The 23,630-nt window shown below is 36.9% G+C and overlaps 7 protein-coding genes across 7 annotated transcripts in view; 2 read left to right on the plus strand and 5 right to left on the minus strand.

The window, feature by feature from the left end:
• The window catches only part of ATP8A (ATPase phospholipid transporting 8A1), a 33,592-nt gene extending 31,276 nt beyond the window's left edge, over window positions 1–2,316 (minus strand). The window contains exon 1 of the mRNA XM_014351976.2: window positions 1,896–2,316. The gene's annotated coding sequence lies outside the window, so the exon portion shown is untranslated. The remainder of the gene's footprint in view (window positions 1–1,895) is intronic.
• Window positions 2,317–3,662: 1,346 nt separating this feature from the next.
• Window positions 3,663–6,014, minus strand: LOC106638585 (protein-lysine N-methyltransferase SMYD4-like). Its single transcript, XM_089595483.1, has 7 exons — window positions 5,978–6,014; window positions 5,717–5,931; window positions 5,418–5,637; window positions 4,910–5,359; window positions 4,554–4,834; window positions 4,290–4,484; window positions 3,663–3,929 (listed from the first exon to the last, which is right to left on the minus strand). Exons 1-7 carry the CDS (start codon window positions 6,012–6,014, stop codon window positions 3,663–3,665), a joined length of 1,665 nt encoding a protein of 554 aa, XP_089451609.1.
• Window positions 6,015–6,246: 232 nt separating this feature from the next.
• shop (sulfite oxidase) lies at window positions 6,247–8,739 on the minus strand. The gene is made up of 5 exons (XM_014351930.2): window positions 8,285–8,739; window positions 7,872–8,214; window positions 7,426–7,789; window positions 6,915–7,343; window positions 6,247–6,844 (listed from the first exon to the last, which is right to left on the minus strand). Exons 1-5 carry the CDS (start codon window positions 8,560–8,562, stop codon window positions 6,543–6,545), a joined length of 1,716 nt encoding a protein of 571 aa, XP_014207416.2. The 5' UTR covers window positions 8,563–8,739; the 3' UTR covers window positions 6,247–6,542.
• A 1,005-nt stretch (window positions 8,740–9,744) lies between these two features.
• LOC106638653 (translational activator of cytochrome c oxidase 1) lies at window positions 9,745–10,894 on the plus strand. Its single transcript, XM_014351934.2, has 4 exons — window positions 9,745–10,017; window positions 10,094–10,340; window positions 10,438–10,600; window positions 10,672–10,894. Exons 1-4 carry the CDS (start codon window positions 9,840–9,842, stop codon window positions 10,870–10,872), a joined length of 789 nt encoding a protein of 262 aa, XP_014207420.2. The 5' UTR covers window positions 9,745–9,839; the 3' UTR covers window positions 10,873–10,894.
• A 413-nt stretch (window positions 10,895–11,307) lies between these two features.
• Window positions 11,308–12,149, plus strand: LOC106638584 (uncharacterized). Its single transcript, XM_014351838.2, has 3 exons — window positions 11,308–11,330; window positions 11,403–11,665; window positions 11,746–12,149. Exons 1-3 carry the CDS (start codon window positions 11,308–11,310, stop codon window positions 12,147–12,149), a joined length of 690 nt encoding a protein of 229 aa, XP_014207324.2.
• Window positions 12,150–12,483: 334 nt separating this feature from the next.
• Window positions 12,484–15,567, minus strand: LOC106638582 (uncharacterized). The gene is made up of 3 exons (XM_014351837.2): window positions 15,280–15,567; window positions 14,909–15,209; window positions 12,484–14,839 (listed from the first exon to the last, which is right to left on the minus strand). The coding sequence occupies exons 1-3, from the start codon at window positions 15,350–15,352 to the stop codon at window positions 12,685–12,687; spliced, it is 2,529 nt and encodes an 842-aa protein (XP_014207323.2). The 5' UTR covers window positions 15,353–15,567; the 3' UTR covers window positions 12,484–12,684.
• A 992-nt stretch (window positions 15,568–16,559) lies between these two features.
• LOC106638581 (uncharacterized) lies at window positions 16,560–19,608 on the minus strand. Its single transcript, XM_014351836.2, has 3 exons — window positions 18,943–19,608; window positions 17,880–18,263; window positions 16,560–16,667 (listed from the first exon to the last, which is right to left on the minus strand). The coding sequence occupies exons 1-3, from the start codon at window positions 19,606–19,608 to the stop codon at window positions 16,560–16,562; spliced, it is 1,158 nt and encodes a 385-aa protein (XP_014207322.2).
• Window positions 19,609–23,630: the final 4,022 nt, after the last annotated feature.

The raw sequence follows: 23,630 nt of genomic DNA on the forward strand, positions 1-23,630 counted from the left end.
AGGCCATTTTTATATCAATTAAACACGTTTCTCGTGATTAGTTTCTTTTGCATATTTCATGTAACTGGAAAACTTGGAAACAAAAGATAAAAGGAAAAACTGTGTTCCATTGTTGTTACGGTCTGTTTATGTATACTCAAGGAAACGAAAAACAGTGTTCTTGTATAAAAATAATATAATTACAGTGGTTAATTATCTACACGACAGTTCTTGCGGTAAGTCATAAACATATTATTGTATAAACAGACTTGAGCACGATTTATGGAAAAAAAATTTTTTTTTCTCGAAAGTGCATTCTTTTTTTTTCTATTTATTACTATTTAAATACAATACTCAAAAAAAGTTTTTTACAGCATATAAGAATATTTAAGTACGAAAGTTTTTTCTTTCAAACTGTAATGTATTATTACTGCTAAAAAAAATTTATTCATCACAATTCACATTAAAACATTAAAAAAAATTTTTTTTTCCAGCAAATAAATATGAAATAAATATTTTTCGTATTAAATTTAATTTTAAAGTATTGTTAAATACTTTATTCAAATACTTAGACTGTTTTTTTTTTCATCAAATATTAATTGTTATTGTTAGAAAAAATTTTTTTATGACCAGCAAATAAAAAAAAATTTTTTTTAGCATTAATAATGCATTGCTCTTTTAGCAAAAAAAAATTTAGTTAAAAAAAATTGAAAAAGTAACTGTGTCCAAGTCTGTGTGTAAAAGGATAAAACAATAGCCATGAGTTGAGTAAAAATGTATAAAAATGTACAGCAGGAATATTAGATATACCATTACGTGACGTAAACTATACTTGAAACGCGATGTATTATGCAACAAGTAGCTGCCAACTTCAACAGATGTACAAAAGAATCAATTCAAATGTGCTTTATGCACCATAGATATAAAATATTTTTTTTATTCAGAAAAATCTTTATCATAATTTTTTATTAAAGATATATTTTTTTAAAAACTTTGCTTTTTGTAAATTATTAAGACGTTTTTAGACGACAAATATAAATATATTACATGTCAGTGAACAAAACATTTTTCCTTCTTCTGTCAGTTGCCACTAAAAAAATTAACATAGAGAGTGCGATATTTTTTTATTAAATCAATTGGTTGAAAACAGTAAATAAACAAAAAATAGGTATGCCATGCGCGTCAATACATGTTCCTTTCAACTTCCAACCACATATACGTTATTTTTAATCCAAACATCTGTCATCACTCCGAATAAAAATATCTGACATTCAATTCGAATTTTTACCATCAAGTTTATCGATAAAAATAAGGAATTTTTATAAAAATCCACATGTTTTTATTACGACAAACGTCTATTTGTTATTTTAACAATAAAAAAGATCAGGCGTTTGATCCTACATGAATAAGTATTGACTATACGAGCAGAAAGCGTAAAAAGTTTTTTAATTTTGAAAATACAACAAAACGGGGTGTAAGTATACCTAGTAGAAACGAATGAAAAAAAAAAAAAAAAAATCAAAACAATGGGAGCGCGCAGTGTGTGTAAACAAGTATCCCAACCTAACCTCAAAGCCTCGAACTGAAAAAAGAGTAGACTGTACACGACGACGAACATATGCATGAGAAGTATCCTCGAAAGATTAAAAGGGGAGTGAAAAAAAAAGAAAAAAAAAAAAGAAAAAAATGTATAGGAATACCAAATAACCACAGAGAGAAACTTCAAACATGCAAAAAAAATCGAACAACGATCAATATGACCATCAGCTGACGCGCCTTAACGCCCGTACTATATAGTACACGTGTGTAAGTATACACATAAATAATGACAGAAGAAGCGAGCGCAACACATCACACTTGAAATCCAAGCGTAAGTATAAGTATATATGAATTAAAAAAATCATGCCAGCACTCACGGTTTAAACGCGCGTCAGCCGGGCTCGCTACGCTTTTTGCGAAAAAAGGACTGCACTCGTACAGCCACGGCATCTCCCCGAGGCATCAGCAGCTCGACGACTTCTCCTGCCGATGGTGATGCTGCATCCGTCACTGGCTCCAGGATCTACTTGACCAACGACTCCTACAATTGACGAGTGCACCACTCCGGAGCAAGGCATTTGTCAACCGATACATGTATATCGTGTTTTCTCACTGTCGTTACATTTTTCTCATTGTATAATTCATATTATCGTTTAATTATCCTTGTGCACTTTGACAACAACAAATAAAAACACGCGGATGAAGTAGAATATAAGTACAATGTGCGCCAGCGTCGAGTGAAAGTCGCCGACTGAGGACAGCTGAGGACTGCGAGGAGGACCTGAGTGTTTGGGTATAGACTAGCTCTGGGGGGCCGCGCAAAAGCCTGCGAAAATAGATAAGTATATAATATACACACACTACACCCGGAGAGCGAGGACGCCGCGCACGTTTCTTCCTTTACTTGCAGTGCAGCTATCGTAGGTGAGTATATAGTATTTCTCTTTTTCTTACCTCGTTGGACATACGCCGCACTTATTATTATTGTGTGTGGCTTTTGTCTCTTTCCTTCCAATGGCATCTACCTAGTTGTATTATTTTCTTTTGTTGCACATGTACAAGAGCATATTATACCCTATACTTACGTACACTTGCCCGAGCGAAAATTGCGAATCTGCACACGTGTGGTACAAACCGCTATACTCGGTCTCCGTATCAAGTGTACCTATAAGTATATACGTGGTGGTATGTAGCATTCTTTCAAAGTTATACTGTTACTAAAATAAAAAAACTTCAATTTGGCTTTTATCGTAAACAATTTACTTCTATTGTTTCAACAAACTTTTTTTATTGCACATACGCACATAAAAGAAAACCCTAGCTATTAGTGCTCTACTAACGCTTTTATATACCTTTGGAATTGTGTGTTTCATGTAAAGTTTTGAGCTTACTTTTTTTATGTGTACTTATATTATCTACGGTTTTATTTCGTTGGATTACCTTTTTTTTACTCCCCTTGTACGACGCTTGACGCCCTACTGACCTGAATAATCTCAACGTATACACTGAAATACATTAGTACGCCTTACTTTTCGAAAAAAAGTTTTTTTTTTTTTTTTTTTTTACAGTTAACTGAACAAAGTTTTTCAAACTTTACTCCATATCGAATTGACAATATTAAATATTATACATTGGAAATCTCTTATCAAATACGGACACGAGACCGTTTGTTCAATTGTACTCTAAATTGTATGAATAAATTAAAAAAATATATTTTTATCAAATCATCGCACGCACAGCGGACGCACGAAAAACTATATAATTTACACTAATAACGAGCGAATCGAAGTCGTAAAAGAACCGGGCTCCTGTCGATGTCTCCCCTCCTTATGCCCGTTCTCCCTTACGCGTATCATGGAAAAAAAAAAAAAAAAAAAAAACAGAAAAATTCTTTTAATTCACGCCCCCTGGTCCCACCCCACAGCTGCATAGAAGTACAATACACGGTGAGAAAGCTGATCGAGGGATCATATATTATTCATCAAAGAAGCGCAGTCTAGTGTCGAAGTATATGTGCTTATACACAAAGGTGGTATATATATAGCGGGAGAATTGATCGCTCGCGTTCTTGGAAACCGCCTGCATATTATTTACAATTTTTCTTGTGATTGGAAAAAAAATTAATGACAATAAAAAAAAAATGCTTAATCGTCGCAAGTCTCTGGTACTTTGATCACGTACCCGTACAAATCGTTAAAAATCGATACGAAGGTCGCCGTGAGGCTCGGAAGCCTCCAGTTGGGCATACGGCAGTACTTGTAAGTTAGAGTGATGGCGTAGGCCAAATCTTCCAAGCAGCCGATGTTGCACTTGAAGTGATCGTACTTGAGGGATTCGGTTATCTGGTCGCTTTTTTTGTGAGCATCTTTGATCAGGATCATTGCAACCGATGGTGCTGAGTTCGAGAAAGCCTGAGAGCCAAAAAAAAACCAACAAATATTCAAATCGAAGCGCATATACCGATTTTCTGACCCGTGTCCCCCTTTTTTTTGTTGGTACTATAAAAAAAAAAAAAAAAAGTATACGTATAGATGGATTTTATTCTTACAACGCCGCTGGTTATCATATTCATGAAGATCGGCCAGTCCTCCGAGCACGCGATGCAGTCGCATAAAAAGCAAAATCGACCCAATAGTTCGCATCGTTGTTCCTTCATCAGTTCGGAATACGTTGGCCCGTAGCTCTCGAATAGCTTATTAACACGAAACAAAAAATTATTGCAAAAAAATAAAAAAACAAAAAAGTTATTTCACCAATCACGAGACACGTACCTGTTCGTTTTGAGCTATCGGCCGAATGGCGTACAAGATCGTTTGGTGCTCTTTCGTCTCGCACCTCGCCACGTTTGGAAAACAGCTGTGGTTCGATAGACTCAGGAAACAATTGAGATACAGGCCCGTGCTGGTGTCTTCACGCAAAACTGACCAGGTCCAATCCGTCGAGGACACGTTGTACGCGTCTCTGACCTAAAAAAAAAAAAAAAATCCGTTCACCCAATAATAATAATAATAATAAAATGGTACACAATCACGCACCGAAGTAGCATTCGTCAGAACAACGTGCTGGTAATGCGACAACAACTTTCCCACCAACAGCGCGTCCTCGCTCCTCATGAGGTCCATTTTCCCGTAGTCAAAGTATTTGCGAAAAACCCGGGTGTACTTGGCCAAAAAGTGCAACATCACGGCAGAATCCTGCGACACCTCCTCCAGATCCGTGTCTCCCTTTTTGCGCACGTTGGACAACAAGCTGTACGCGCTCCGGTAATTGTTGACGAAGCTCTGCTGATTGTTGGAAAACCCCTTCTTGCGCAGATCTGAGCGAAAAAAAAAAAAAATCCACCATCACGTGTCTTCCTCGCTACGTGAGTCGCATATATTTTCACACCGACCCTTGGAAGCGTCGATCTCTCGCAGTTGGTCCCTGAGCTCGTGCAGTCCACCAGCCTCTCTCACGGCCATCAACAGCATCCGCAGGCTCATGACCCTCCCCGCGTTCATGCGCCCCAAGACCTTCCAAATCCGGTCGATGATCTTGCACTCGGCGTCGTGGTACATATTCCACGCCTCGGCTCGACACGTCTCCGAACAGTAAACGGCCTGGCTGCAGCTGTCGCAGGGCACGCCTGCCCAAACGAACTCCAGACAGTGCGAGCAGTGACTGTGGATGCTCCCCCTGGCCGGGGCCACGAGGTACGGCCCACCGCTGTAGAGCGTTTCCCCTGGAACGATGTCCCGGGTGGCCGTCAAGTAACGTCCGTAACGAACGTTCCGGCTGCCCTTGGTCACGGCGATGGCGCTCGAAGCGTCCGGACACTCCGACGAGCGCTGCTCGAACTTTCCTGCAAAGCGCCATAGGTTTATTTTATGTTTTTACCATTACAAAAGCTATTGCATCACCTCCTTGGTAGAGCTCGGCTTTTTTCTCGATGGGCCTGTCGTCCAGTGTTTCGATGCTCATGGAATCGGCGATTTTCAGTTTGTGCATGGAATTCACCAGACTAAGGATAGAATCCGTTTTCTCATCCATGGAGGTTTCCGTGCTCAGCAGGAGGTGCTGCGTCTGCTGGCACGTGCTTTTGGCGTCCTCGTCCATGTTGAGCGCCACTTCGCAATCCACCTTTTGAAACAAAAATCACCCACCATCGAAACAGTTGATTTTTTTATTGTTTTTCCCAAAAATGAATAAAACAACGGACCTTGCGACAGAGGTACTTGATCCTGCGTTGATCGCCAACGGGTAGCTCGAGGGCTCGCTCGATGTCCAAAATAGACTCTTGGTGTCTGCCCAAGTGGTGCAGCAGAGCCGAGCGGTTACCGTAAGCGAGTCCCAACTCCTCGCTACCCGGCAGAGCTAAGGCGATGCTTCTCGTGTACTCTTTCAGGATCTGCAGGTGAATCTTGACGTTGTGAGCTCGTTCCGTGGCGTAGAGGTCGTTCCCAGACCTTCTGGCTGCCACCGATGCCCCCAAGTTCTTGGGCTGCGGGTCCTCCCATTGTTCCGATTCGATCAAGGATTCCAGGCATCTCAGGGCTTGCACGAGACGACGATCCTCTGCTTTGTTGTCCACCATCTCTGCTCCGCGATTATCTTGAACACACAAGGGACATACAGTTTCCTTGGTGAATACGTTGTTTTTTTCAAGCGATGTCGATAAAATAAAAAGCAAGTCGAAATGCATAGTTTTCGTATCACGTTTCTTTTATTATGAATATATTACAATCGGTGTACAACATTTTACAGTATTGAAGTAGGTTTTGTGAGATGTTGTAAGTGACTGATATGGTTTATTGCGCTTTTGTATGATCGAGTGTTTACATTGTTGTGAAATGGTACATCATCGGTTGTTAAATATAGTCGTTAACAGGTACAGTATTAAAATTATATCACACACAAAGAATAATTTCAGAACAATAATATAAATCTTACACATTAAATATAAATAAAAAAATATTTTTGAGCTCCCCCTAGCATGATATATATTTCTTCACAACCAAAAACGATAACAAATAATTTTTGATGATTTAAGACAAGTCGACTTTCACTCTGTGATAGGCATTGCAGAGAAATCCCCTCAAATTCCATATGTTCTTGAAACTTTCGGGCTGCACGTTGTACGAGGAATCCACAGCCTTAGCCCATACTTCTACTTGTCTTTTTGATTTGTCAACAGGCAACTCGAGACTCCAAAGGGTCCAAGCGTAATGCCTGCCCTCCTTTGCGTTTTTATCCTGAGCCACCAAATCGGCAATGTGCCACGTTTTCCCTTCGTCAGCAGTTACATCCACTCTGATGATTTTGTTTCCTCCACCAGACCAAGCGTAGCCTTCAAAAAAACAAATTTAGTTTAAAAACAATATTACATCGATGAAATACATTTTCAAAATACAACTCACCTTTTACTGTTATCGTGCCGTTTTCACCGACTGGTACCTTATCACCTTTCTGGGGAACACAGATGGCTGAAGTGACCGGCATTTCTTGGATGGCAGGTGCCTTACTGAAATCAACATTATGCCAATCGATGCTCGGCGAGAAGCCTTTGTAGTCGTTTTGCTGAAACTGCGAGGGACTTTCGTTTTTGGAAAATATTACTTTGTTGAGCCACTTGACGTTTCTGGCGCCCACCACTCCCGGAACTATGACTCTGATTGGAAAACCATGGTCCAGAGGAATCGGCTCGTCATTCATTTCGTAAGCCAATATCACATCCGCCCTTGGATCGAAGGCTTTGCTTATGGGAATACTGGCTCCGTAAGGAATCCCGGCTGGATCTACATCCGAACCTTCGAATTGAACGTGATCGAAATCTTCTTCTTTAATACCTGCAACGACAACACACGAGATAGTGATATAAAAAAATATGTTTTATAGATCAAGATTAATTTATCATCACTTCATAAGTACCTAATCCTTTTAAAATATCACAAAGCCGAGCACCGGACCAGGTTGCATTGCCAATAGCACCAACGCTCCAGCTCAGACCTCTCAATGGTTTTGCTTCAGCCATTTCTGATCTTCTGTTACCTCCGCACATGATTGCACTCGTAACTGTATACTTTGGATACTTTTTAATATCATCGAGAGTCAGAGTTTTCACCACCTTTTCGTCCTCGATTGCCAATTCTAGTTCATAATCTTCTTCAAATACTAACGGGACAGGAAGGTGATTCCTGACATAAAATATGTCTGATGGAGTAATGAAATTCTCTACCAACAGTGGAGCTGGAGGCTCAGCACAAAATGGTTGTTTACCATTAACTTTCAATACCTTTTAAACAAAAATTTTTCCAATCACTATAAATATGAAATTTGACTCATTCAAGTTGAACAATTTATAAAAAATCTGTTACGTTACTACGTGCAGGTTCCAAAGCGTAAGGATCAAAGGTATCTTGAGTTTTTTTATATACATCTTCAGCCTTAAGATTACCAACTCTCATCGATTCCAAGAGTTCAAGTACTTCTGACTTGTTGTGATTGGCAAATACCATCCAAAAAGGATCAATGGAACCACCAGCTGCCATCATTATTTTACTTTGGCCTCCAGGATGTTGTGAGACGAAATTTGAGATGTCGTAGACACCCTCCTTGTAAGTGACCCATATGCCACTCTTGGGATTGTCGTGCCTGCTGACTTGTTCCAGTGAATATGTTGGAAGATCATTTCTTTTGACACCACAGGAGACACTTTTCCTAAAAGGGAATAATGTGATAAGATAAAATTGTAGAGTATTAATGAAGACTACTTCAAAACATTACTTACTCATGTTGTTGTTGTTGTTTGTTAAAAGCATGAACTTGATTTGAGCTAGTTATGAAATCTTTTACTTTATCGCCATACAAGTAGTACGAAACTACTCCAATGAACGATAAAGAAAGAGCAGAGTACAGTTTGTATTTTTTATCACCAGCACCATCTTGTTCGCGATTAAACGTATTATACTTCAAAGAAATTGCACTACACGGTTTTAAATATTTGGATAAACCACTACAGTGTATTTTGTATAATTTTAGTGGTATGCTTCTGGAGTAGCCAAACATGATTTGATAAAAAACAGCAACTGATAGTGATCTTGAATGTTTTTCAAACAATATTACATATTGTTTATGTGTTTGTTATCAACCAAATTTTTTTCCTCGTATTTTGGGCTACTAATTTTCAATCACTGAATACAACTACATGTAAAATTGATATATATTTTTAAATTCGAATTTAAGGACAAGAGAAGAGAGTGAATTTTTGTACATTGACGTATAAAGAGAATTTACTTATCTCTCCCCGGAAACACAACATCTGCGTCACAACTACACACGTAAATGTGCATAGATGTGAGAGAGAACCTGTGACGTGGAAGTGGGTTTGCGGTTTGAATTTTCCCACCTTAATGACTTACGTTACTTGTCTTTCAAATGTTTTGAAAAGGTAACTTAATTATGGACTAGTTTCGAATTGTAAAACTATGTTATGTTTTTATTAATGAGGCTCTAAACTTAAGATCAGACAAAGTAAGGGTGGGGGAAAGTTTCTTATTATTTAGACTGTACAGTTAATTAATAACATATTTGGGTACCTACAACTTACCTAGACCAACTTAAAAAATGCCATCAAAAACTAAGTAATTAGAGTGTATTACTACAAACAAATGAACATGAAAAGCAATCAAGTTTTTTTTATCAAATATTGTACGTAAGACTAAAAATGCTATTTAAATAATCATAAAATGCAAGTACAAGCATGTATAAATGGGTAATATAGTGAAACAAAAAAATTAAGAATCACCTTATTGGAACTCAGTTTTCTTGATTGTTGGTCGTTTCAAGATTGCTGAATCTGCTAGTTATTGGGGTATGTCGAAACTCAAGTCAACTCTTTTACCGAAACATACGTAGATCAACTACTACTGTAGAACTAAATACACACAAACGAAAAACAATAAAAATGCAAAATTGAGAGCTGCCAGTCAAAATAAACACTTGACAGATGTCTAATTTTTCATTGCTGGGTTCTCTTTTTACTCTACTACCAGTACTTGAATATCACCTTTTCATATACATGAAATTTAAAAAATAACCGACCGCGAAAATCTATTCTATACGGCTCCGCCATTGTTTTTAAATACTTTGCGCTTTTTTTTTAATATATATATATATTCACAATCCGCCGTGTGTGTGTGTCGTCTGCTCCTCTGATGTTATGCATAACATGTTCACATGCGCTTGTCAAAAAAGATATATTTACTTACTAAGATTATTGTGGAGGTTATAATTTTGTGTACCAGATTATAATGTATTAAGTGTTTTTTTTATACATATAAAAAATGAACAATCTAATCAGGGTAGCTTTTCGTTGCAATAACATCGTTAATTTCACGGAATGCAAGAGATTCGCGGGACACAGCAAGTGGTCGAATATCAGGCACATCAAAGCTGAAAAGGATGGCCAAAAACAAGCTGCTATGATGCAGCTAACTAGACAAATGAAGGTTGCCATCGCAGGTGAATGGATTTGTTAATATATTTCTAAACATACAGACAAGTACTTGTGTTATAATATGTGTGTTTGCACTGGCAGAGGGAAAAAGTGCAAAGCCAGAGGAAAATTCCAAACTTGCCAAACTGATAGAACACGCGAAAAAGCGATCATTGCCAATGACGACTGTCAAAAGTTTCCTGGAAAAAATGCAGAGCTCGAAAAACAGAGTCAATTCGGTGGTCTTTGAGAGCAGAGGGCCGTCGGGGAGTATTTTGTTAATACACGTTTTGTGCGAGAACGTGAATGCTACCAAAAATCAACTCAACACTCATCTCAGAAAAACAAAGTTAATATACAATTTATTGACACCCCTTGTATCCATATATGACTGACAACTTGGTGGTATGATTAATCTAGTGGATTTTTTTTCTTTGTTCCTGTAGGTTTTCACCTAGTGACATAGCACAGCAAACTCCTTTCCAGGAAAAAGGTGTTATTATAACTGAAGTTGGGAACTTAAGTTTTGATAAGGCCCTCGAAGATGCTATTGAAGTTGGGGCGGAAGAAGCAGAAAAAGGCAATTATGAAGATAAGGAATTTTTTCAGGTAAGTCAATGTTTATTGATAAGTTTAGAACAAAAATCAATGTGTTCCTCTATTGGAAAACCTTATTTCAGTTTACATGTAGTTCCAACGATATTTTCAAAGTACGGAATCAGTTAGAAGACAGAAATTATAATGTTATAAGTTCTGATGTGGAATATATTCCAATTGTTACTGTTTCATTGGATGAGGAACAACAAAAACTGGTCGATAAGTTGTACGAAAGACTGGACACAATGGAAGAAGTTGTTAAGATATACAACAATATTGTGTGATCAATTGAAAATTGTAAATAAATCATCAATAAATTTTTGTCAATTGTATAATGTAAAAACAATAATATAACGTTATTCAAAATCGTTGACGTAATTGACTTAATAAAATTACAAAGGTACAATTTTTAAACCAAAAAACTCTTTTTTAAGCCAAGTAACACACTACGAGTCTAGTAATTATTTAAAATTTCGCGTGTTATTTGTTGCTATGACAACCATACTTATAAATATTTTGCAAAGGTTATGCTTGTAATTTTTAAGTGAAGAAAATTTTTTTTGTTGTTTGCTTATGCATATAGGACATCAGCATCACAATGTTTATTCAACTCAGTACAAAATTTTAGTGTTTTTATTGATGAGTAAAGATAAAATTTTTGATAAAATGAACATCTAAAATATTTGCGATTTTATTGACTTCCCTATTTTCAAGAAGCAATGACGTCGCCATTTGATTACAGGTAAAATTTTCTGAATATTGTACTGATGAGCATTTTTGATACATCAATTGTACATTGATGTTTATATTATAGTGTCTCATCTTTTGTTGTAAGCAATATAAACGACACCGAAGACTCTGAATTCGATTTTGGAGATGAAAATAATTCCAATATTCAGGAGGAGTCTGAAATCTCGTTTCCTTCAGATGTGGACAACAATACCAACGAGAGTGATTTCGACAGCCCAGAGGCTGATTTAGTCGATTTGGATGACTTTTCATTTCTCTATGATAATACTGAGTCAGAAGACTTGGTTCAAGTAGAATCTGATTCTGATGACGAAGATTTCATTGAAGGTGGTTCTTTTATGGAAAAATGTATTACTTTCATTTAAAATTTTTAAATCTTTTCGTTAATTTTTGCTCTTTTTTTCTAGAAAGCGTTAAATTAGATGACGATAATAAACAATCAGACGATGAGGTAGTTGATTTTCATCACAAATGTCCTATCTGCTTATCTGCATGGACCAACGTTGGAAGTCACAGATTATGCTCCCTCCGATGTGGTCACCTGTTTGGATATAGTTGTATTAAACATTGGTTGAATTCTAGCAATGAATCTGCAAAAAAATGTCCTCAATGTAACGCCAGGGCGTCTCAAAAACACATTCGGTACATCTATGCAAATAAACTAACAAGCATTGATAATTCTGAACTAGAATCAATTAAAAAACAGATTGATGAGACAAAATTGAAAATATCAAAGGTAACAAGAGCCTTACGCAAAGAAAAGAGAAGAGCCAAAAAATATAAAAGACTGTTCAAAAGATTTAAAAAGTAGTTTTGCAAAAAACTATTGAATAATTGTAATGTTCGTTTTCATGCTCGTGCTGTAAAATTTGTAAAGTTGTTTCTTAAAATGTGATATGTGTGATATGATTGCCAATGTATACATGAAATATGACCGGTGATACGACGTCAGTACAACAAAATTAATAAATTTGTAGTTTCACAATTGAAATAATGAACACGCGATCTCGCTCAAATGATTTGGAAATTTATTGTTTACTATTAGTTTACTTTATCTAAGGCTACTATTAATAATCCTAAGGTATTGGACAATACAATTAATATAACTAAAGCATTCGTTAAAAAAAATTTTATTAAATGCGCAAGGTACGTTAAAAATGCTTTTCAAGAGAAAAAGCAAAAAAAATTTTTTTTGTTAATTACAATAATTAGCTAGCAGCATTCAAAAATTCAATAATACAACAATACAAATTTATGTACAAAGTTTCGTAATTAATATACACCCTTAAAAAATATTTTCATTTGAATCAATAACGATTATTTTATTGACAAACAAAACATTTAAACTAATATTTTTCGGTCAGGTTATTAAGAAAATCCACACCATATCCTCTTATTTCATTGATGTTGGATCCTTTAAATACAGCTATAGGAGTTCTTAAAAATAACGATTTCATGATTTGCTTTGGAGTTCTGAACGATTGAGGCCTTTGAAAACGAGAATTTTCATAATAATTTTTTGGTTCAGCTTGAAGCGTATCAGTGGTTTTTTCACTCGTTTTCTTTGAATTCGTTTTGTTGAAAAATTCTTCTAAACTTATTACTTCTTCATCCAATGTATTAATTTTTCTAAAACACGTGTCCTTTTCTACGTGTGGATTACAAATATTTTCTTTGAAACCCTCATTATTTTGATTTTTGTCTACATCCGCAATGACTTTAGGCTCTTCTTTCTTTTTTTCTTTCTTTGTTTCATTCACCGTCAGATCAATTTTTTCCATTTTTTCTTCTGCTATTTTTGGTTCCTCTATTTGTTCTTTATGTTTTTTACTCTTTTTCTTCTTTGACTTTTTAACGGAATCGGCGTTTTCAATTTCCTGCACATCATCACGAGAAAACTCAGCTACTATATTTACATCCCCACTGTCTTGTTCACTCACAATTAAAACGTCATCGCAGTTTTCTTCTTCAGGAAATTCCTCAATGGTTTCCAAGAGTGACACTCTCCGCTCCCGTTTTCTTTTGCACTTTTTTCTCTTTTTCTCGTTCACTTCGTTATCAGTCTCTTCCACGTTTATGACTTCAATGTCTAAAGCTTCATTGTCAAAGGTCACTGGCTCTTTACTTCTCTTTTTCTTTTTTGATTTTTCATTTACAACTTCATACTTGTCGAGCTTCTTTTTATTTTTATTAACACTATCTGTACTGTATTCTATCTCGTCATTAAAAGTCACTCGTTTCTTACGTGAATCTTCGTCCGACAAGTTAAGCGCATTGTTTTCTACTCCAGATGTTCTAGGCACTTCAAAGTTATTTGTAGTACAAATTTCATTTTCAGCATAACTGAGATCGAGAGCTGGATTTTCCAATCCATTGGATGAAATTTCAGTTTTACTTTTTTTTCTTTTTGTTTTTTTGGGAGTTGGCTTGTCCGGGAATTCCAAGTCCAAACCAGGATTTTCTATTCCACCTGATAAAACTTCGATATCTCTCTTTTTTTTAGACCTCTTTGGTGTAGAACTGTCAGGAAGATCCAAATCCAGCGCAGGATTTTCTATACCATTAAAAGTAATTTTACTCTCTTTAATTTTTTTACTATTTTTTGGGGTGGGATTGTCAGGAAATTCCAAATCCAAACCGGTATTTTCGATACCACCTGACAAATCCTCCAAGTCTTTACTCTTCTTTTTTTTCTTTGATGCTGATTTATCGGAACAACTTGAATCTAATGCTAGATTTTCAATCCCGTTTGAAACCACTTCTTTTTTATTCTTCTTCATTTTCTTTGGCGTTTCAATATTTCTATCAACTTCTTCGTTGTCTTCGTTCGTAGAAACAACTTCAGTTTTTTTACTTTCCAATGCTACATCTTCTAAAAATTGATCTTGATTTTTACTTGCATAGTGATGTTTTTTTGACTTCTTGCTTTTTTTAGGTTTCTCAGAAACATTCAAAACTACATCCTCATTTCTAATTGTAGAACTGTCAGGGCAGTCTAAATCCAAACCTTCATTTTCATAAATATAGTCCTTTTTTTGTTTCTTTGATTTTGGTGTGTCCAATGCATCCTCACACATGTCGTCGGTTTTCCTCTTTTTTGGCTTCTTGACAGACTCAGAGTTCTCATTATCTATTTTATCCGATTTAACCACTGGACTGTCCAATATATTTAAATCCAAACATGGATTATCAAAAACGTAGTCAAGATTGTTCAATTTCTTATTTTTAGATTTGGTTTCACTACTTTTTATGAAACCAAAGCCCTTATACTTTCCACTTTCACTACACGAGTTTTCCATATTGGAATTCGCTGTGTCTATTCGCACCAAATCCACGTAATTACGTGGATATAAGGTTAGGAATTTTAAAGAATCCATCCTTGTACCATCCTCTTCCTCTGCTGCTTGAGGCTTGTCATCCAAATCCTTTTTGCCAAATATATTTGCCAAATCTTTTGAACTGTACTTGTTGACATCTTTTCCACGTGTAAACTTTTTGTAACTAAAATTGTTAACATTATCAATTATACAAATATCATGAAAAAAGAGAAAAAAAATCCAACTGACTTACTGGACTCTTTTCTGGCTGTTCTTGGACTTTTCCTCCAACGACGTGCCACTCAATATTTTATCCTTATTCTCCTCCGACGTTGGTGCAAATTGTTCTTTCTGCAAATTTTGTAGAAAACTATCAAAGTTTTCCTGATGGCCGGTCCACTGGTCATCTTTATCCTTGGCGAATCCGATGCCCACCAGGTCGTTTTTCACTTTGACCCTCACGTGTTCGACCATACCCTGTTCCTTGGCACCGAGGCCTTTCCCGCTGGTCCAGCCCATTTTTTCCAGCATCTTCTGTCCAAACTTGCTGGAATCTAGTGAATAAATAGTTTTAACATCAATGAAAAATCAAATACACACATGAGGCTACAACAGCTTTCTAACCTTCGCTCCATTGTTTGCCTCGTGGGTTGAGTGTCCACTTCTGCTTGCGTCTCGGACCAGCAAGCATCGACATTTTACTTTAACAGCGCGAGAGAGAACTTTTTCTAAGTATAATTATCTAATTAATTTAACCGTTGGACCATCAAGAACACCTGCAACTTTTTTGTCGTACTCTCACTTCTGCAAGAAAATTTCAAACCAGCTGCTCCGCAAAAAAATACACACGTGTCACGTGACCTTAGGGTGCGTTTAAATGGAGTCTGGGAGTCTGCTCCATCTAAACATTCTAAACGCAGAATGATTTCGGAAATCGTGCCAAATATCAATATTCCTTAAGGTAGGACCTCCGCCTAAATCTGGAGTACAAGACTTATGTAATTAAATAGATGAAGACCCGCTGAATCCAATGGTACCTTCAGTTATGCCCGATGACGGACAAAATATCGAGATATTAAAGCTCAAAGTTCGAATGTTTTATACCGGCGCATACAAAAAAACGAGAAAAAAGTGACGTAATCACATATTACGAATAAAAAACAAAAATCTGAGTAAAGTGAGTACATGGAACTTGTAGAGAAAATCTTCTTCTTTCGGATCGCGTTGAGCACAATATGGGTTGACGGCCAATTTCTCGAGATATTTAACAAAAACGAACGTAAAAACTGGTTTTGTGATTACGAGAGGAAGTCGGGGAAGCCGCCATATTGGTATATGTTAGCGCGCGGTTTTTTAAAAGCGAGTAGTAACGAAAATGCTTGTGGTGTCAATTTTTTTTTTGTTTTTTGTGCGCGAAACATAAAATATCGGTTAATGAATAATAAATATGAATGAACATTACTACAAAATTGATAATAAATAATGAATATCGGTAATAAATTAATACTATAATTAAATTTTATTTAATAAAATTTTTTTTGTACAATCTCATGAACGCAGCTTTTAATCACATTAATGTTTGTTAAATTATAATGAATGAGTAAATGTTACAATCTAGTAATTAAATTTTTTATTGTATTATTTATAATATTAACAACACCAAGGGAAGACGTTACTCGTACTTTACGATTAATGCTCGTTGATAGTAAAATTTTGATTCCACATTGTATATCCTTATTATAGGCATGGATGAGAATTTGACGTAACGAGTGCTTGGATAGTTTGTTTGCAGAATCTTTTTGATGTTCATTCATTATTTCAAAAATACTTTACTGACAAAAATAACGAACAGTAAAATTACTACTAAAAAATAACTACTCTGTCACATTAGCAGACGTACGTGTTTATGCACCGATGCGGGTACACACGTCGTCTGCATTATCGACACTGCTGCCGAAGTCAAACTCGAACTCGCGCAGTAATTTGACTAGTACGGTACTCGGAGGTCCTACCTTAAAAAAAAAAAGAATTTTATGTGATTGTCCACTGATGATGAAGATTCAATTGAAGAGGATGATATTTTTTTTTTATGTCAACAATTTTTCAAGTTTTTAAATTTTTTTATCGATTATTTTTCTCCAAAGAACATTTGGCATGTTTACTTTTTGATTGCCAGCTGGCCCGAGATTTAAACTTCATTTTCTTGAACAATTTACTGCGAACCATCCATTTACTTTCCGCCTTTTACCTGTTACTGTTTAATTGGATCAGCTGTAATTTCTGAATTCCAGTTGTATGGGAACACGAAAAATGGTATCCACAACTAACTCATCACGGAGAAATTAAAAAAGCCTCAGGTCGTCCATTTATCATCCTCTTGGCTTCGTCTGCGACAATATTTCTTTACTTTTTCATCCTTGGGTCGCGCCACCAAGAATACCTGCATACATTTTTTCCACTTTTGCTGGAAAATTCAATCAACAACTGCAGCTGCTGCTCTTTTCAGCAAATACACATGCTACGTGACTACAGGTATACTTAATGAATTTTTATAGGATTAATCCTAGGATATAATATTCAAAAATCATATAAATTGATGTTACTTAAGCATAGAGAGTCTGAAATAATAAGTTAGTCAAAGAAAACCTGAGAAATTCTTTCGATGTTCCTTTTATTGCAACACAAAAATAAATAATATACATTATTATGTATTTTACCATAATATGTTGACAATGATATAAGATTTTTTTCACCAAGTATATAGATTACTTCTTTTATTTATATTTTTATTTAAAACGGCAATAATGATGTAAGTATTGCGTTACAGTTTTATCGAGTTGCACACATCCATTGTAGTGAAACATAATCCTATTCCTTTTGAATATTATCTTTGGACAAATAAATTTAGTAGAAGCAACTAATTTTACACAGAGTATGTTATACAAATTCTCTTATCTATAAATTGCAATAAAAATTTTATACTTAAGAAATACCTTTGACTTGCATAAAATTATTTCCAATTGTTTATTGATCGAGAATATGAAATAAATGCATAGTAATGAAACAATATACGTAATTCATCTGTACATTTAATCGTTATACATCTATAAAAAAAAGTTCATAATGAAGTTACTGGGCCAGGGTGGAAAAAAAGGTGAAGTTCGATTTCAGGTCTGGACGCACTTGGTGCGTATGGAATGCCGGCACGACAAGCTCAGGCAAACCAGTCCGTCGTACATCCTCGAGACGGTGAGCCTCTCGAGCCTCCCTAGATCCTTGCACACGTCGTCCTGAAAAGGCAGGGCCCGTCCGACCCTGCCGTGCGGGTCGATCCTCTGCAGGTAGCTCACAAACTCGCTCTGCCCGTTGAGCTGGAGGACCAAGAAGAGCAAAGCCCCGCCGGCCGGCAAACTGACCAATCTCGCGGCGCGCAGGTGCCGCCGGTACGGCTGGGCGTCCAATCGGACGCTGGCGCTTGCGCGCAACTCCTCGTCCAACAGCACGCACTCGAGCTCGTGAAGCGAGACGCCCCGACAGCTGCTTAACCGGCCGGGGAGCTCGGACGAGTGGAGGAACGCCTTGCCCGGTAGGTCCTTTTCGGCTTTTACCTAGTACATATTTACGTTGTTGTTTCTTTTAGTATGTCACGTACGAGTGTGCGAAGCCTTTTCGTAATTTTTCCGCCTTCTCACCTCAAAATAGCACTTTCGCCGCTTGATTTGAGGTTTTCAGGCGGAACAATTACTTTACTCTTCAAGTATTATTCGCTCGTAGGGCGCAAAAATGACAAATTTTCAGGGGAGAAAGGGGGGGGGTCCAATAATATGAAATCACTCCAAAATTGAATGAATTGAATCACACTTTTGATTTAACTGGATTAAATTGTACATGATTATCATCAACATTCTATTTACAATTATTTCCAGTTACTTTCTACATTTTATAAACTAAATGTAATTATGAGCTTTTTTATAAACATGAAGGGATATTTTAATGCTGAATAAAGTATGGCAAAGGCATATTATTGTTATCGATTGATCTTTCCAAGCACCGCTTGACTAAAAAAAATACATGATTAGATTAAATCATGTACTTATACAATACATTTCAAATTCGTATGCGTTTAATTTTGATTTCATAAGAAATCCAAGAAATAATTAGGGGGCTGGGGGTCCGGACCCCCTAGACCCCCACCGGTTGTTGCGCTGCTGACTATAGAGATACAGCTTATTAAAAAAATAACATGTTTTAATTAATAAAAAAATAAAAATCGTGCCCAACGCTGACCTGAAGATCCTGATCAAGCAACCGTACGACCGTCCGATCCTCGTCGAAGCTCGTAACAAAGTACCCCCAAGAAAACTCCTTCTCCCCCACGGAGCTGACGTCCCAGGGAACTCCTTCGAGCACGTGTTCGAAATCCGTCGTCCCAACGAGCACGGCATTCTGATCGTACCTCAACCTACAGGCCTTGCCCGCCGTGCAGTTCATGTGTCCAGGAAGGAAAACGTCAAACGACTCCTCTCCAACGACAATCACCGGCTCTGCCGACGATACACCATCATCATCGTAGTCGATGATCCCGTGACGGTGGAGAGTAAGAAGCGCGTGCTTGGACTCGCAAGTGTCCGGATCTATGACTACGGAGAGCAGGCTTTCGCTCGTCAGGATGCCGAGGACGAGTTTGCCGTTGGCCAGGGTGTCGAGGCTCAGCGGCCAGCCGAGCTTACCGACCGCCGGTAAGGGAACGTCGCAGGGACGGTAGGCTATTTTTTCCGGCTCCAAGCGGATCTTGGTTTCCGGCTCGCGCGGGAAGGACACGAAGATCAGCTGGTCGTAGGTTTTCGCGACCATAGGCCGGAAGTACGAGGCCCCGGTAAGGATCACGCGGTCGCTCGTTGTCACGATCGAGCTAGATGTTTGGTGGACGAGGAAGAGGAGCAACGAGAACATGGTTTCTTTCGCGCGCGAGCCGAGGGATCACTATTGTGCTCGTGTACTTTATGTGGATATTTTTCATGGCGTATCGCGATGACTCTCGGCGCTCTCGTTTCATCAGTTTTTATATACACGCGGGCCGAAAGATTAAAGCAAAGTACGCGAGAGCCTATCGCGACGGAGATAACTTTTTTTTTTCTTCTTCTTACGCCGCGGCGGCCTGTTTTTCGTTCATCTCATCTATTAAAACTGTTAACGTGTCCCTTGACCTTCTCTCTTCTCTTGAGTATTAAATGTGTGACACACTTTTTTTTTTTTTTTTTTTTTTTTTTTTTGTTCTCTTCTGGTTTTGATAAACAAAATGTATACGCTCGAGAAATTTAAAAATCAGATCTCAAGTCGAGTGTACGTTTTATTGATTCGAGAACTGTATGGGCGTCAAGGAATATATGATACACTCTTGACTTTCGGTGTGCAAAAATAGAGCCGTTGCCGCAAAAACTCCAAGCTGCGATCTTCGACGCTAGAGCCGTACTCTTTTTTTCAAATCGTTTCACCCGCAGAGCCCATCCGTGCACGCGATTTTTGGAGCAGGTGTGACGGCTCACCTTGTGTATTTTGCAGTATTATTTTGATGAGCCGATACAATTGTGATGTCGAATATATTGTACTTGAATGAAAAAATTTCCACAATCCCATGACCCCAGTTAGCACGACTCGTGTTTTGAACGTTATACATAGTAAATACGGGTTTTTCCAAAAACACAAGTTTGTTACGTGATTTATCGCAACTGTGACGTTTTATACGTACCTAATCATAACAGTCATGATATTGGCACCAAACGATCCGAGTTTGGATACGCGATAAGTTCTGTTACAAGTAGCTGAAGCGTAATTAAGTATTTGCCGTGAAGGACGTTCTTTCCTTATACCGATCTTCAGGGCTGCAGTTTGTACACGTAACCAAGTCTTCAAAGTAAAAAAAGGCACTGCTGATGTGAGGGAATAAACTATACTGTTGTTGCCAACTCTGTGCCATTATTTTTTACCATTTTTTTTGCGATTTGTAACGTTAATTTTATCTTACAGACAATAATGTTGGATGCAAATAGTATATTTCCAACCTTGGGCGTTTTCGAGGGTTGGGTGTGCCTTTGGTAGGAAAAATAGGCACATCGAATCGAGGCAAGCACAAGGAGTTCTGGTCTGGTGCTTGTCTTGGCGACAGGTGCAACCAGGTGCGAACTCTATTTCTTCTACCGAAGGCACACCCAACCCTCGAAAATGCCACTGACGAACAAATCATCATACAAATTCTCAAAATGAGTTTGGGAGTTCATCCCCTCATAGAGAGGAACGATTTCATCAATGGAAGCTTAGCCTAATTCAGAGAAAATTATAATGATAATCTGAAAAATTATGAAATTATCTACAAAAAAAAATGTCCTTGGATGAAATTAAAAATAATTTGGTATGTGCGTACGTTATGTAAGTAATATAAGTAGGCGTTTATAAGACTATTATTATAACTATCAGACCATTATTTCAATTGTGGGCTTTACAAGTAGACTTACACGAAATTTTGTAAAATTTTACTTTTCAACATTTATTGTACATCTTTATTTATTATTTGTAGGTCAGTTGGTTTAATTTTTTTACACGTACTAAAAATTAGCACTTGTTTAACAAAGCAAAGACAGATATTCCTCAAAGGGTAGTATCACGTGCTCCATTATTACGTATACATCCTAATGTATCCACATCTTTTAAAAATCATGGATTAATCCTAAAAAGACCCTGGTGTGTATTGTATTATTCTAAATTTGCGTCCTGATGTAAAAAACGAGCAAAATACCGAAGCTTTTTTAGGTACGCGCACACGTTAATCCCCCGAAACATCATTTTCATCATCATTCGTCATCACGAGCTTCCTTTACAAGCCTTGCAAACAGTGGTGAAATCTCCAAAAGCCGTGCGCGTCCAAATCGATTTTACTCCCTTGCAGGTGGAATATGGTCGCGGAATATTTCGACGATACCACGTACTCGCAACTCGATGATGTGCTTTGCTGGTGTGATCCACATTTCGGGGGCAGCCCATCCAGTATTGGGACGACAATTTGGGATTTGTGTCCACTATTTTCCTACGCGCGTCGTCGAACTGCCAAAAGTACCTTCCCTTGAAAAAGTACGTCGTACCTAAAAAAAAAAAAAAACAATAGGAAAATTAATTACAAATGTTAGTTAGCTTTGCTCAACTTCATTAAAATGTCGTTCCGCAAGCGTTAAATTGTTTAAAATAATCATATCCAAGCAAGCATTTTAACTAATTTGATGTATGATTGCGTACTTATGTATACAAAGGTGTAGTGTATATGCTTGCATTAAGGGTTAATTAAATGTTTGCTCCGTACTCAGCAGTTATTATAATTATTATTTAAAATGAAAAATAAATTTCGAAAACTCGACTTACTAATGTTGTTCAACAATAATTTTACGGCGATTGGATTTTAATATATGGATCGATAAAGTTATGATTACAGCGTTTATAATAAATTGTCTTGCAACCAATACAATCTAAGTACGTAATTGATCATTTGATCGACAGTTGGTCGAATAATGAAGTATACCTGTGAATATACCCTTACCATTATTTGCGTGAAAAGCTGTATCGATATTCCAATGGACATCAGTAAATAAATTTCTTACGTCTCTTGGATAATCCCGCTCCACACGATTACTATTCTCATTGAACCTAAAACAGTTAATGCATTGATTTTTCTCACCGTCAGTTTTTATCCTTTTAAAAAACCAAATGATGATTATTTCAGTGACTCTTTTTGGTTTTATTTTTATTTCATGTATTTTTCATACGCTTGAGGTTACTAGAAAAATGAAAGTTATCTCTAATCGTGGGAAAATATGAAATAAAACTAAAAAAAATTTTCTTTCAACACAAGCATCATACAGAAGAAGTTACATATCAATACATACTTCCAGTAATTTTTGCCGCTAATGAAGTAAGTCCCTTCGTCGCGTTTCCAGATCATGGCAGCGTCAATTTTTTCAAGATCATGTGGTAAGCCAAAATCGGTGAGGGGCCCGGAATATATTAAAACATTGGGCCTATTGAAGACGTAGTACTCACGATCAATAAAAAACACCACGTTACCATCAGACCTTTCATAAACTGCGTCCACGTGATCGATTTGTTTGTTGAATTTGAAGTACCCATCTATTCTGGTTGACTCTTTGTAAGAGAATTTTTTAAAGTTTGTTGCCATCCAAAAGTACTGCAAACATATTTATTTTTAGCACGAAAGTTTAATCGACAAGCCATATCACACTATTGAGTCATTTTAAGAGGTATATCTGATCAAACTATAAAAAGAAAGAAATTAAATGTTGAAACTTGTGAAAAATGCACAGAAATTTTTTTTTTACATATTTTGGAGACGCCCGACAGTCGAGATATTAGAAAAACGAAATTTTGTCTTCCAACGTGGGGTTAAGTAACAAATTGAAATTTTTTTTACAATAAAATTGAAAGGTATGGAGTAGTTTCAATGAAATTGTTTCTATTCTAGGATTTCATAGCTTCTCCATTTATTTGGTGAGATATTAACAACTATTTTCCGAAATTTTTTCCGAATATTTCAAATGATAAATGTCAAGTTCATGTTTTTATTTGTTTTTCGCATTTTTTTTCTTAAATTTGAAATTTTTATTTAAGTCAACTCTAAACAGTTGAGTTCGGAGTTTTACTCCTAGAGTTCCAGATATATTTCCTTGACTATGCACAAGGATTATATTTTTAGTCTAGAAATAATTGATTTATAAATGACTCACTTCTCCGGAAAATATCCATAACGACCCACTTAAGAGGCTCACTGCGTCGTACTTCCCGAGATGACATCCCCGGGTCTCCTCATAGTTGGTATTGGACCGACGCGTGGTTGTACTGGTTATTTGGGGTTTTATTTCATAATAAGGTAGCGACCCAAGTGAATAATATTTGAATCGATATTGCATTTGTCT

This window comes from Copidosoma floridanum, unplaced genomic scaffold, assembly GCF_036245765.1.
Source record: "Copidosoma floridanum isolate Cflo_tuat_1 unplaced genomic scaffold, Cflo_Japanese_pri ptg000025l, whole genome shotgun sequence".
Lineage (NCBI taxonomy): Eukaryota > Metazoa > Arthropoda > Insecta > Hymenoptera > Encyrtidae > Copidosoma > Copidosoma floridanum.